Source organism: Mustela nivalis, assembly GCF_964662115.1.
Source record: "Mustela nivalis genome assembly, chromosome: 19".
NCBI lineage: Eukaryota > Metazoa > Chordata > Mammalia > Carnivora > Mustelidae > Mustela > Mustela nivalis.
In genome coordinates, this window is record NC_139038.1 from 3,041,455 (window position 1) to 3,056,461 (window position 15,007).

General features: G+C 53.4%; 1 protein-coding gene across 4 annotated transcripts in view; it reads left to right on the top strand.

Moving 5' to 3' along the window:
* The window catches only part of SDK1 (sidekick cell adhesion molecule 1), an 869,284-nt gene that overhangs the window by 750,614 nt on the left and 103,663 nt on the right, over positions 1–15,007 (top strand). For all 4 annotated transcript variants that reach the window (XM_082714190.1, XM_082714191.1, XM_082714189.1 and 1 more), the window contains 3 exons: positions 9,899–10,008; positions 11,554–11,704; positions 12,298–12,535. In XM_082714190.1, the coding sequence (XP_082570316.1) occupies positions 9,899–10,008; positions 11,554–11,704; positions 12,298–12,535 (499 nt within the window). The remainder of the gene's footprint in view (positions 1–9,898; positions 10,009–11,553; positions 11,705–12,297; positions 12,536–15,007) is intronic.

A 15,007-nucleotide genomic window follows, 5' to 3' on the forward strand; every position in this document is an offset into this window, starting at 1 on the left:
TGCTGGAGCGCCCAAAGTGTCCACTGAGAGTCAAGCTGGCGGTACTTAGAACTCACTCACACAGAGCCCAAATCCCACAGCTTGAAAAATGTCAAGTCCAGCTCTCCCTGGAATGTCCAGGGCTGTGCATGGCAGGGGGCATTCCCAGTGTCTCTCTGGGCTCGGAGGCTTCACCTGGGCTGGAGGGCGTGGGCCAGCCTGGGCCCCCAGCTCACTGACATCCCACCTGCTCAGGAGGCAGACGGGCCAGGAGGGCCGGAACCTCTCGAGCTGCTCCTCCTAGTCACAGAAAGGCTCTTCTCCACTGGCTGCAGAGTCTCCTGGGAACGTAAGCCTGGTGAGACCGGGGCCCCATCTGTCCTGTGGGCACTCCCCTCCGGCCCAGAACAGGGCCTGCAACGTGGAAGAAGGGTGCCCTGTTGGGAGTGTGGGTCACGGCACAAACTCTAGGGACAGAGTTTCCCATGCTTTCAAAACGTTTCCTTTCCTTCTTTATCGGTCCACCTGCTCCTGTCACCGCTGACATTAGAAAGGCTTTCCAGGGTGTTCTGTCTCCTGCAGCGACAGAGGCCAGACATTTTTTGCCTCATCACTTCGAGATCTGCAGGTGGGAACTTCTGATCACTAATTCTCTCTCCCCTTTCCCTCATCGCGGAGGGAGGTTAGGGCCGTCGGTGGCTCTCTTCATCAGTATCTGTCAGCGTGTCAACTCTCATGAGCTCTGACTGGTGGAATTGCTTTGTCGTAATCAGAAGAAAAAGAGCGACTTTATTTCTGAATAGCCTGTTGAGTATGCAAAGGAGGGCTGTCACCCGCTCTCTGGCTCCTTCAGCGATGACTCTGTCACCTGGATAAGAGGGACAACACCTCTGCCTAAGTGTCTGGGCGCCGCCGTGAGAGGCGGCAGCAGCGTACACGCTCGGATTTTTCAAAATGTTTAGTGTCGGCTTGATTGTGCTTAATAACACCCTGACAAGGACTCTTCTCTTTTATTTCTTGACCAGTGTGGGAAATCTATAGAAGATGAACGGTTTGAACTGGCCTTCTTGTTCATTAGTCTATCAGATCCTTCTGTGTCCTCTTACAGGACTTTAAAAAATACCGCAGAGCCAAAAATACCATAGGGCAAGGGACAATGTGGGTCAGTCCAAGGGAAACATTTTACCACAAATGTCATTTTCAGGAAATGGAGGTCAACGTATAGCTAAGTCACAACTGTCAAACTGAATTAAGCGTCATAAGAGAAATATTTTCCTATTCTTTTTGAGGACCGCTCAGCATCTCTCGTCCTAATTCTCATGTTGGATTTTTAGGTTCACCTGTGTTTCGTTTTTCCGGTCGTCGGGTTTTGTTTCTGTTCCGCTCAGTCACCCATTCACCCTGCAAACATTTCTTAAGCACCTGCCGTGCTACAGGTCCCGGGGTATCACAGCCGATACAGATGACACCTGCTGCTGGGAGGGGGCCTGGCCGGAGTGGCCAAGGAAGGCTCCTGTGGATGCGAGGTTGCCGTGGGGTGAGGTAGGGTGAGCAGGCCTTAGGCAGGGAGGAGGGTGCTGGAGCCAAGAGCACGGTGGCATGAAAGGTAGAGTCACAAAGTTGCGTGTGTCCTACGGTTGTAGAACCTAAACTCTGTTTTTATTCAGGCGGGGTGAGGCCAACAGGTCAGGAGATGACTCACCACAAATAGAGTCCTACTCACAGTCTGCAGAGGAGGGTGCGTGGGATTTCACGCGGGGAGGCAGCAGGGCCAGTCAGCAGGCAGAAGGCGGCCACCCCGTGGGTGAGAGCCTTCTTGCGGGTTACCCGGGAAGGAGCGGGCGAGGCGGGGTGAGCAGGCCCAGGATGGCTAGTTGGAGGAATTCCAGTGGCTCTAGGACATAATGGCTATTTGTGTGGTCCCCAGCCCTGGGGGACTGGATGGGGAGACGGTCGCCCAAAGCTCTAGAGCCCTGGGGAGGAGGGTTGCAGTGTGGGCTCTGGGTCCGTGGTCTACATTTGCAAAGTGCATCACGGAGAGCTGTGGGCTGAGTCCTCCAGGGCCAGCAGAACTCCAGACATCAAGGACACTGGAAGCGTGGCGGTGTATCTGCGGGGGAAGGCGGGGCGGCTGCAGAGTGGGTGTGTGAGCAGGCGGGACAGGAGACAGGAAGGCAAGCTGGAGCTCATAGGAATGGCCTGATTAGTTTCTGCCCAAGAGTGTCCTTGGGAAACTACCCCCGGGGTATCACAGCACAGTGCCACGCATCCGGGTGTCCCCTGCCATTCACACCTCCCATCCTGTCAGAGTCTCCTGGTGGCATTTAGGGGATGTCATTGCTGTCCTCGCTTCACAGGCAAGGTCGAGGTTCGGCATCACAAAGCAGGCAGCAGGTAGCAGGCGGTTCTCCTGGCCCCATGCCTGTCCTGCCATTCCCCTTGAGCCCCACTCCGAGCACAATGGGGCCCAAGTCCTCGCTGGCATTTCGGCATCTTGGGAAGCAGCACAGGGAGGTGTGGGCATTTCCTGTTTGTCCTTGAGATGAGTTGGATCTGATGAGTGAGGAGGGACAGGCACAGAGAAGGCCACTTGCACTTCAGAGATCAGCAGGGGCAGGTGCTGGGGACAGCAGCTCATCATCCCCACGGCAGCAGGGACACTACGGGAGGAGGGGACCCCCAGCCTCGAGGCAGCCATGCTCACAACCCAGGCTCCCGGAAAGTGATTGTCAGGAGTGCACAGAGGGCCTATGGGAGAAACCTCTTCGGGAGGGGAGCGCTTCATGGAAAAATGGTCCCTAGAAGGATTTTTTGGATGGGGATTCATTTGGGGACTGTGTGTAAAGTCGGGGAGACCTGGAGAGCCCAGGGGAGGTGAGACAGGAAGGACTGGATAGTAGGGAGCACAGGTGAGGCCGGGGACAGCCTGGAGTGCGGGGCAGCAGGGAAGACCTTGTCCCCATGCCCAATCCGCCTTTATGGCCGCAGCAGCCGAGACTCACAGCATTCTGGGGCCTGTACCTGAGGGACACAAGCAGGTGTGCTGTGCAGGGTGACTGGCGAGGAGGGGGCTCCTTCCCGGAGGTGCAAGTCAGGGTGCCATCAGACTGGCGGCTTTCCAACAGCCAGTCAGGGAGGCAAATCACCAGGCCAGTGACTCACCAGTCCAGCGACTGCCCTATGGATCCTACAGGCAGTGGTCAATGGCCTGGACCTTCGGTCTTTTATAAGCAAGTTTCTCTTCTGTGTTTAACTCACTGAGTAAGACTATCAAAGTCATTCAAACAACAGGTCAGGAGCTTCTAAACCAGGGTCGCATCACTGGAGTCAGATCTCTGTGAGAGGCAGTGGGGGCCACCAGCACGGCGCAGAACGGGGACACCAAGACGGGGCTCCAGGTTTTCCATCCTTGATGACAGAGGGCTGTGGTATCGTGACCAGATGGCAGGAACCCGGACAAGGGGTGCATCCTGGCAGAGAGAGAACAGGGGCCCTTGCAGGCCTGTGGGGTCCGAGGGACTCACTCAGAGACAGCCAGAACTTATCTAGTCCACCTGGCGGTCCGTAGGAGTGAAGGCCACATCCAAGGGTCCGAGCCATCCGCGGAGGGAGGAAAGCGATGCCAAGGGAGACAGCAGGAGGAGCGCCAGGACAGACCCGCAGGGAGATTTCATTTTGGGGTCACTGGAGGCAAAGGAGAGGAAACAGTTGGAAGGCCAGAGGAGAACCCAATGCTCTTGACGCCCCACGTGGTAGAAGACTCACCTGTCATTTCCCAATCCTCCCGAGTCTGAAGATGGAGAGGGTGTTAAACAATTAGGAAAGAACAAATAAATAACCAGCAAGCCCAGCTGTGAACGGGGGAGAGGCCTGGGGAACATGGCTCAGGTTTTTGCAAAGAACAATCCCTCCTTGGTCAGGTATGCGGACAATCCCCCCATGACTGTGGGGCCTTTTGGAGAACTGGCCTTGGGCCTTGCTAAGGCTTCAGCCCCTTCCTGGTTATACATGACCTGCCAGCAGCACCATGCGGAGAAGCCCCGTCTGTCCCCCGTCCTCCCTGTGGGGGCTTCATTTGGCAGGGGTGCTGGGGACAGCACTCAGAACAAGAGGGGACTCGGGAAGTGTGGAAGTTGCTTGACTCGCAAGTTTTCCTGCTGACACCAGAGTTTCAGCCAGCAGGGTGCACTTGGCTTGGCAGGGTTCCATGGAATGAATTTTTGGAGACTCTTTTTTCCCTCTCCTAGCTCTGGATGATAGGCGAGCTGGCTCCTGCCGCCCGCCCGGCTCCGTCCTCCCTCCTCTCCCAGCACAGATGCGGGTTCCCGGGCTCCCTCTCCGTCTGCGGCTTCCTTTCATAAGATGAGGTTAATGACCGTCCTCTGAGTAGCCATTCACCTTGTAGCCTCGGCGGGGTGTTGGAGGTCCTGCCCCGGGGAAGGCTGGCTTCCCTGCGACTCCTTGGAGGCCCCGCTGACAGCAGAGGCTTTCCTAGGACAGACAAATCCAGCTCTGGTGGAAAAACCCACTTGGCAAGGGCAGGGGGTAGTCCGGACCTCCCCCCCCCACCACCAGGTATTAAATGAGTACCTATGTCCAAAAGAGCCCACCCTATCAGCCAAGCAGATGTGCCTGTAGGAGCCCTCCGGGAGGAACGTGGGCAGGACAGCAAATCCTGGGGCTTTAAGAAGGACAGCAGCTTCCTAATGGGTCCTAACGACCACCCCCTGATGCGCGGCATTTGAAATGTGTGGCATTTCTGCTTTTGTATTAAGTATTGTAAAGTGCTGTTTGTTAGCTTTAAAAGCAGCAGCAGAAGAAAAAAACCGTCAAAATCCCAGCTTCCCCATGGAGCTCTGATTTGTTTCATCTTTAAAGAGCTCTGCCACACTGTATGTCCAGTGCATCATTAGTGAACAGCCAGTTACTTCTGGAACACTCCATCATGACGGTTTTGAAATCTAACTAGAGAGCCAGAGGAGCCCAGCAAGTGTTAAAAAGACTTCTGTTTCTCACTAAGAAGAATTCTGGTCGCTTTAGATCAAAATATAAACCTTTTATTATAGAAATGTAAGCACCCCATCCCCCCTTCAGAGGTACGTAAGTAAAATTACATTTTCGGTAATCATCTGCTTTCGGAGCTCAGTGCAGGACAACCCATTTTCAATATCGATTTTGGAAACCATGCATGTGTTCCCTCATGTTCCTTCGTCTGTGGAGCCAACAGCCTGGGCTGGAACCCTGGGGGAGATGCCAGGGCTACAGAGAGGAGTAAGACCCGAACATGCCTGGGGGCTCTCATGCGGACAAAAGGGAGAACACAGGTGGCAAGACACCTCGGAAGCAAGACAGAGGGAGTGCTGCATGTCCTGTGCGTGAAATTCTGGAGGGGGGCTGGCAAACGTTTCCTGTAAAGGGCCAGGCAGTTAATACTTCAGGCCTTCGGGCAGATGGTCTCTGTGACAACCACACAGCTCTGCCACACAGCTCTGCCACGGGAGCATGGAAATAGCCATTGGCGGGCGGTACACAAACCGAGTGTGGCCATGTTCCAATAAAACTTTATTTACAACAACAGGAGGTGGGCCAGATTTGGCCCTCAGCCATAGTGCGCTGACTCCTAAGGCTCATCTAACTTAATACTGTTTATGATTCGGCTGGGCTCTGTGAAGTTCGATGCAACCGTAGAGGAGACAGAAAGCCGCACGCCTAGAGGTTATGATCGCCGTGCTCTTGTAGCTGGCCTTACTTCTGACTTGGCCACCTTGTCGCAGCGTCCTCATTCGCGGACCCCGTGTTCTTTGAATCTGGTATTGTCTGAACCATTTCTAGACCCTTGCTGGTTCCCTCATCTGTGAGCACAAGGAATCCTGGACACACACCATTGTGTTTGTAGGAGAGTCGTGTCTTTAAGGGGCTGTGACATGTGGGAGGAGTGCTGTGTGTCAGGGACAGGGAAGATGCCCCGACAGCGCAGAGGTAGCAGCCTGGTGGGGGTGGGGGGGCAGAGCTGGGGGAGGTGGGGTGTGGGTCGCAGAAGCTTCCCAGAGGCCCAGGTGCTCTGTGGATTCTGGAGGAGTTCACCAATCACCAGGACAGGAGCAGGAGTGGGAGGCGCCCTCCAGAGAGATGGCAGAACATTCGTGAGGTATAGGTGTTTAAGGCTGAGTGATGCCTCCCCAGAAAGACAGACTGGCTTTGCGCGGAGAAGTGGCAGGAAGATCCCAGAAGCTGTGCAGGGCCACCTGGCCTCACTGCTCACTCGGCACACGTTCAAATCCAGGTTTTTTACAAAAGGAAACAGAGTGCTCCATGAGAAGGCAGGAAGTGTGACCTTGGGGGTCCCCAGCCATCAGTGCCAGCCCTACTGCTGGAGGCGGAACAGCAGCCCTGCCCTCAGCCAGTGGCCACCTTCTCAGGAGGGAAGAGGCTGGGGCTGGTGGAGGTGAGCAGGGCCCTGGCACTCCAGAAGGAGAGCCCTCCCTGCTCAGCGGCCCTCCACTGGGGGACCCCCTTCCCCAGGTAGGCTAAGTAGGAGTCCTCATCCAATGCCCCCCACCCCACGTCCTGGTGGTGGAGCTGTGGGAGAGCCTGGCCCAAGACCCATACGAGCCTGCTGCTTCATCCTGTCCTCCCTTCGCAAAGCCCCGCCACGGGCCCGGGAAGGAGGCCTTGCCAGTTCCCCACCCATCTTTACAGGCACGTGAGTGAAACGGGCTTGGAACCCAGGGCAGCTGACTGATGCTGACCCCGCTGAGACCACATGCCGAGCCCTGTCAACCATGGCAGCTGTGTGGCCAGGAGCAGGCCATGGCGGGGGAGGGGTGATGGCCATGGGGTCAGGACAGCCACCCGGCCGGCAGAAGGATGCTTCTAGGCCAGGGAGGCAACCAGGCAGGTGGAATGCCAACAGCCAGGGTCAAGGCCAAGCATTTGTCACCACCACCCTGCTGTTTCTTAGCTTGGGGACATCCCTCTGCCCCAGGAGCTCCAACCACAGTTAGAGGGGTGAGGCTAGGGCACCTGGAGAGAGGAAGGGAGGGGAGTGGCTTTGGGGAAGCACAAGAGAGCTCCACGGCTGAGCTGGGGATTTAGCCAAAAAGTGGCACCAAGCAAGCAGGTTTCCCCCACATGCGGGCAGACACGTAAAGACATGAAGGCACCAGTGCCGCAGTGTCCAATGGCCACGAGCAGGTACCCATGGCCGGCGCTCGCCTCCATCCCCCAGTGTCCCGAGTACCCAACTCGCCCGCGCCCTCTCAGCCTGGGATCTGGCCGTAAATAAAAACTCTTGAACAGATTGCCCCGAAACTGAAGTCGGCTCTTCTTCCTTTTTTCTTTCTTTCTCCCTCCCCCCGCCCCAAACTTGTCTTCCAAGAAGAGTACAGGTGCTCTGGTTCAGTCTCCCAGGGATCCCTGTCACCTGGGACTCAGAAACCACCAGATCCTCCCATGAGGCCCTGTCCGCAGGGCCCGCTGCTCAATACAGGGCAGCTGGATTGTTAGCATTTTGGCTTTATGGCCTTCATAAATCTTGTTCATGTCTAGAACGGCGATAACTGAGCAGAGAACGTGGTCCCAGCCCTCCCGCCCTCCCCACCTCCCCGCCCCGCTGCTGGGGGTTCAGAAGGCGTTTGTGAGCTGTGCGGAGCCGAGACCGGCCCTCAGCCGTTCATCCCACAGACGCCCACTGCGTCTCCTGCGGGCTGGACACTGAGCCACACGCAGGGCTCCCACGTGGACATTCAGTGCGCTGCCCTAATGTCGCACCTGCAAAGGGACTCACCTCCATCTGCCCAGCAGCATTGCATGGACCCAGGCCATGGTCAGTGCTGGCCTGTCTTCCCCTGCCGGGCCTCTCCCACTTCACAGGCACAGTGGAGGCAGCAGGTGACCGCCATGGGCCCTGGGGGCATGCAGTGCTGTCTGTGGCTGGCCTGACCCTCCTGTTCTCCAAGACATGCTTCTGTGCCATCTGGATTGAGCCTCAATCTGTCTGTTTTCTCCCTCTTTCATTTCTGTGTCTCTGAAGTGAGGGTCTGCAGGCTCCAGTGGGGGGTCCCAGGGCTGAGGACTGGAGGAGGCTGGCTGCCTTGTCCCCCCGTCACCAGCCAGTGGTGGAAACTGCTTCGTTTTCTGATTTCACTGCCCCCTTCAACTGCCTCGCTGCTTTCGTCTCCCGGCTGCTCGTGGACTCTGATCTCTAGGTCTTTTCTACCAAATGGTTCTGGCCAATTGTCCCACATTTTAACACTTCTTATCAAAATTTATTTAATATATTTATTTGACAGAGTGTGCACAAGCAGAGAAGGCCAATGTTGGGCTCGATCCCAGTACCCCAGGATCAGGACTTGAGCTCAAGGCAGATGCTTAACCCACTGAGCCACCCCGTCCCATTTGCTGTGTGCCACGTGCTCTGCCCTGAGCCGGGCATAGAGCCAACGCTGAGTGCAGACCCTCCGCAACCTCCACATCTACCTGGTTTTAGAGTCAACACCCCAAAGGGAAACGCTGTACCCATTAAGCAGTGACTCCCAGCTCCCTCCTCCTTCAGCCTCTGGCACCTGCCATCTGCAGTCTGACTCTGGATTTACCTATTCTGTGAATTTTATGAAGTAGATTCATATAAACGTGGTCTTTAGGGTCTGGCTTCTTTCACTTAGCCTCGTGTTTTTGAGGTTCGCCCATGGCATAGGCTGGTAGGTGCCTGCGTCCCGCTAACTAGGACTCCCCTGTATGGACACACCACGGTGTTCCTCTGTGCCTCCTGCGACCGGCCTTCGTGAGGCCTTCCCCTGTAGCCACTGTGAAGAGAGCTGCCAGGAACAGAAGTGCTCGCATGCTCCCTAGAGGACCAGCTTCTAGGTCATCCCAGCGTCCACCTGGGCGTGGACTCGCTGGCCCACAGGGTCATCCTCCGTCTAACATTCTGAGGAACTGCCAGACTGTGTCTGTGCTTTCCATGCAGGCTGTTCCGAGCTTCGAGTTTGCACTTAGCTTTCTGGAGGAGGTGGGCCACCCAGCTCTGTGTCTGCTTGGCCTCCTCCATGCCCTCCTGAACCTTTCTCCAGTTACCCAAGACTTTAAATTCTTAAGCCATTCTCCAGCCACCTGGCCACTTGCCGAATGATCTCTCCGCAGACTTAATGAGCACATTTCTGCACTGTCATCTGACAGATTTACGGAGCGTTAAAAGCAAAGAGGCCTGGGCTGACACACCTCACCCCCGCTTATTTGGCCTGAAACCCCCTCTGCACTCCCAACCTTCCCTCCACACATGTCCGCCGGGTCCCCCAGAGCCACATGGCCTGCACAAGGCCATGTGTGCCTGGCACAGGGATGCAGAAACCTGTGTTGGAGAATTAGGGCTTTCCTGGCTGGTATGAAGTCATGTTGTCTCCCTTCATGGCTCTCTTGACTTGGCCCGCTGGTCTGGCTCCCAGGGCAGGGCCCAGTCCTTCTCCGTGCAAGGCCTGCACTGGTTCTTGTGTTTGGGACAGAAATGGGCAGGGTGGAAACAGGGAGAGACAGAGTCCACTTGGTCAGTGTGTAGTGGAAACGGCTCTGGACCCTAAGTGGGATCCTGACCAAGTCTTCTCTCTGGGTCTCTCTTTGAGTCCTTGCCTGTCAACCAGGAGGAAGGGCAGGATGGCACGGGAGTCCTCTCCCATGGTGGATTAGCCCTGGGGGGTTTGTTCCCAGAGACTTCATCCTCTAGGTCCTGACCTTGGCGGGAATAGCAGGAGCCATATCTCCAGGGCTTAGCTGAGGGTGTGTGTGCAGATCCAGTTATCTGCCCATGTCGGAGACACACATGGCTCTGCCCAGCCTGACAGACACCAGGCAGCCACACGTCTTGTACATGGCCATCTCCGTGCCCCAGTTCATCCATCCCATCTGAGCATCATCTTTCCCATAGGTTGGAGCCATCGGTGATGAGGAGGAGTGGGTCAGCCTCTACGAGGAGGAGAATGAGCCTGATGCCCAAATGTTGGAGATCCCAAACCTCACGCCGTACACTCATTACAGGTGAGAGCAGCAGGTGATAAGCCACCACAGGAGGAAGGCTAGCAATGCCAACAGTTGGCTTCAGCCTAGAAGAGCAAAACCCAATTCCATGCATTTAACTGAGACATTTCCAAGAGGTATTATTGGTCCACTGATCCTTAGGAGCAAGATGCATGGCTGAGTACTATTCCCGGTGCAGACCCGATGCTGGCCCCGCAGTGCTCCGGCCATCAGCGCCAGCTGCAATGGCTCACTCTTCCACTGGGCTCAATACCAAGAGCCATGGGCAGCCAAGAGGTGGGGCTTTTCCCCACAAAGTCCACAACCACTTGGGACTATTAACATGCGTGCGTAAACAAAGCAGTCTTCCCTGGAACGTCCTCTCCTTCCCCATCCTGGGACGCGGGAGTGACGGGGCTCACTAATCAAACACTTAACACGCTGCATAACCTTTTGCTTCTTGATCCTGAAACCTATCCAGGCAGTAAATCCTTGGCTTTAACAAAGGGTAGCGTGATCACAAGCCGTTAGAGACGTTATAACTTCCCGTAAGATCATTGACCGAGATGAAATTTCCAGTTATCACCAGATGTTGGGTTTGATAATGTCATTGTTCATAAGATCAGGGAGTAAAAGACTAAGAATGACTAATTCAGAGAGTAAAAGGTGACATTACATCTTCATGAAGAACATTTTCTTTTTGGTATAATACCGACATTAGAGCTTTTTAAAACAATGCCTAATGAGAGCTGCTATTCAGACTCTGTTCCTTGTGACATCCTCCCTGAGATCAGAGCAGATGGATCAAGGCCCTGTACACTTGTTTTTAGAGGAAAAAAACATTTCTCAAACAGTGAGCTGCGGGGGCTCCAAGCTTACCCTGTGAAACTGGTACCAGCTGTATCATCACCGCCAAGGTCAGAAACTGTGATTGGAGACCCCTCTCCTCTCCCAGCCCCTGTGGTGAATGCGCGTGTGTGCTCAGGGCGTGTTTCCTGGGGAGAAGTTCAGTATTGTACAAATAAATAGAGGAGAGAGAACCAAAAATATTAATCGAGGCTCTAAAGCACGTCCATGCCACCCTCATTCTGTAGGTAAGGAAATGGGGGCAAGTCTGATTTGCCTCAGGTCTCAGTTCCAATGGGGTCCGAGTCCTGGGGTGTGGGTTCTGGGGCCAGTGCTCCTCCCCCGGGCCAACAGAAAATGGGGTCCAGGCACCCGTGCTCATTGAAATGACACCAGACTCTGAAGGCCATCATTTGGCTCCTCGCCCTCTGACCCCGGCCTTACCCTAAACACAAGTCAACCAATGGCATCTGCTGATAGATTTCTGGCCATGTAACCCATTCAGTTATGCTTTGCTTGGGAATTTAAAATCTTTGCGCTGGAACAAATTTACCATTCCTTGGAGACTCTAGTGGGAAGGGCCAAATACGCAATTTGCATTTTTCATGAAAGCCGGTGGACAGCCTTCATGACACAGACACACAGCAGAACATCCTCAGAAAGTGGTGGGGTTTTGTTGTCTTTCCTGCAGAATAACTCTGTCCGCGGCTTTCCGTCTAGGTTTCGCATGAGGCAGGTGAACGTCGTCGGTGCCAGCCCCTTCAGCCAGTCATCCCGGGTCATCCAGACCCTGCAGGCCCCCCCCGATGTGGCCCCCACCAGCATCACCGTGCGAACAGCCAGTGAGACCAGCCTGCGGCTCCGCTGGGTGGTGAGTTGGGGGCCGGACGTTGGCTGCAGGGACAGTCGCCTGGAATATCCAGGTCTGCACGTGAAGCCAGAGCTTAGCGGTGTCTCAGTCATGGCTTTGTCCTAGTCAGAGCTAATCTCTCCGTTAAACCAAAAAGTATTGCATTTCACAGTTGGTGTTGGGTCGCAGACCAGCCTAGGAGATCCTGTTAATGAGTAGCATTACTCACTGGCTTCTTGGACTGCAGTAATCGTCTCTGGGGGAGGGAAGCCAGTGGTGCTGCAGGCCGGACCCGTAAGTCCTTAAGCTGGGTGAGCGCGGAGCCAACACTCGGTGTTTGTAGGAGAGGCGGCTTGACATTTATTCAGAACCTTTCCCCCACAAAACTAAGCCAAAATGTATTAAAAGAAATTATGTCCAGCCCGAGTTACTGACAGGATTGCATTTAATTAACAAAAGAAGAGTTCCAGGGAACAACGTGGTAGAGGTTCTAAGACTATTCCCCCCAGAAAGTATTTTCTATGGACTTGGCCTGCTAAGACTGGCGGATGCTTGGGGACCTTGACGGGGTGGTTCTGAGATGTCGGCTCACCACGCGTGTCGTTTGCTTCCAGCCGCTGCCAGATTCCCAGTACAACGGGAACCCCGAGTCGGTGGGCTACAGGATTAAGTACTGGCGCCCCGACCTCCAGGCCCCGGCGCTGGCACAGGTCATCCACGACCGGCTGGAAAGGGAGTTCACCATCGAGGGGCTGGAGGAGTGGACGGAGTACGAGCTCCAGGTGCAGGCGTTCAATGCCATCGGGGCCGGGCCCTGGAGCGAGGTGGTGCGGGGCCGCACGCGGGAGTCAGGTGAGGCAGAGGCTCAGCCCCGACCTGGGTATCCCTGGAGATGGGGCTCCGTGTCCCCTGTCCCCACATCACATCTCAGTGACTCTGCCCTCCTTCCCCGTGTCTATGCCGATACTTTCCTAACCCATTAATTAGGTCAATGTCGGTGGGAATTTCAGAAAAACGTCATTAGAGTCCAAGCCACTAATTTGAAATTAATCATGGGTCTTACTAGGGGCTGGACTCATGGTATTATCTTTTAACTTAGGTATGACTTTCACCCTAATGATAGTAAGCAAGGGTGTGTAGTGATTCTGAGGGAGATCTTTATAACACAAGGCACTCCAGACCTCCTCTTGACAAAGTAGTGTGTGGGAGGGGCTGAGACCATCTCCCCAGCACTAACAAGTAGCCCCTCGAAGGTTCGATTGCCTTTGACACAGCAGAGCTTCATTTCAAACTCATGACTGAGTAGGACGGGGGTCCTGTTTGGCAGGAGGCTCTCTTCCTTATAATTCAGGGACCTAGACTCTGCTGTGCTATTGGCCCAATTGTCTGGGCCCAGCTACCCGAGGAAGAAGAAGAAGAGCATACACCCCCTGGCCCCTAATACCTGTCCATAAATGGCACGCACCCCTCTGCACAAAGCCACCAGGCTTGGGGTTACTGTTGGTGCCCGGGGAGGAAAGGAAAAGTACTAAGTACTTCGGGTCAGCACTCAGTAGTCTGGGCTGCAGTCCAGACTGCAGTGAGTTCCCCTGATCTGCCAGGCTTTGCAGGCTAACCTGTGGCTTAGGGGACCCCTGCTAGCCTGGTGTGAGTTAGTGGAGTGACAAAGAGGGCTCCAGTCATGTTTAAAGATGCACAGTGACACAGACCAGTTCTTTCCACCTGGTCTGAAATGGCAAGGTTATCTCCTGAAGAGAAGGAAGCATACCGCTCCCCTTCCAAGAGGACCGATTTTTGAAGAGGGGTTTGCTGGAGTTGCTGGGATGGCTCAGATGCCTTCCTGGCTTTCTTTCAGGCTGTAGATTTTATTACATTAGAAAGAAAAGATCGAGACACTCACTCAGCTTGTGGCTTTGTGTTCACATGGATTTCTAAAAAGCTCTATTCAGTCTTTGTGACAAAAAGGAGGACTTGAAACATTCTAAGGGGACTGTTCTAACCCCAGCAATAGGCGGAGCAAGAAAACATTAAAAAAAAAAAACACTTTGCTGTAACTAACTAGAAAATTATGGACAAAATATCATTGAGATTTAGAACATATTGATGTCCTCATAAGAAAACCAGAGGAACTCCCCAGAAGTCAGAGGCAGACATGGACTGAACCCATAAGTGCTGAGCTAGTCCTGTGGCCACCCCAGGGGGTTGGCCTGGGAGGTATACATCCATCCTGGGATCTTCGAGACTTGCAACCAGGGATAGAAGGTTCAGCCACAAGTTTGCACAAGGTAGGGAGTTAGAATCAAGGCCTCTGCACACAGATGAGGCTCCTGAATGCTGAACCCTCATTGAAAGGAGAGACTGAAAATCTCTGTCCAGGGACAGGAAGTAGACAGGAAGTCCACCTGTCTACCCATACTCTGAATAGGAAAAATATGTAACTCTAAGTCCTGTGCCCAACTCAGGTTTGAGTTTTGAATTTACTCTGTTGGGTCCAGAAATTCCTAGAAAAGAAACCAATGGAAAACTTGGTTCCAGATACCAAATGCACAAGCCACAAAAGAATAACTGACTTCACTAACACGAAAACCTCTGTACTTCAAAGAACACCATAAAGTAGAAAACAATTAAAAGCAGCCCCCCAATCATTGAAGGTATTTGCAAATCATTCATCTGTTAAAGGACCCATATCCAGGATGTACATTAAAAAAAAAAAACTCTTACAACTCCACAATGAAAAGACAACCCAGTTAAAAATTGGATGAAGGATCTGAACAGACATTGCTCCAAAGAAGACATACAAATGGTCAGGTAATCACATGAAAAAATGTTCAACATTATTCACCGCCAGGGAAATGAAAACCAAAACCACAATGAGATTCTATTTCATACCCCTAACACCTTAGGGGGTATTTAAAATAAAATTTTTAAAACAAGCTGGACAATCACAGGTGTTAAGTGATATTACAGTAAGTATGGTTCCAAGATTGTGCACTTTCTACATCACTGGAAGACCATGAAGACCATCGTCACTGGCTGGAAAATCTTCTTACCCCAGGAAAACAGTGATCCACTCCTCCTGAAAGTTTATGTATTATACCCCAATAAATGATTTCACTATCCTCCAAAAACAAAATAAATTTTTTTTGAAAGACAAAACAAAAAATAAAAAATAAAGAAGAAAGAAACACAGTTCTAGGCCAGACTTTCTGGGCAACCAAAGTAGGAAACACCTCTGGAGAGATACTGCCACAGCCAACTTGTCCCAAAGAAAAATCCGCTTTTAAAGATAAAGTTACAACTTTCAAACACACAAGGAAATATTCT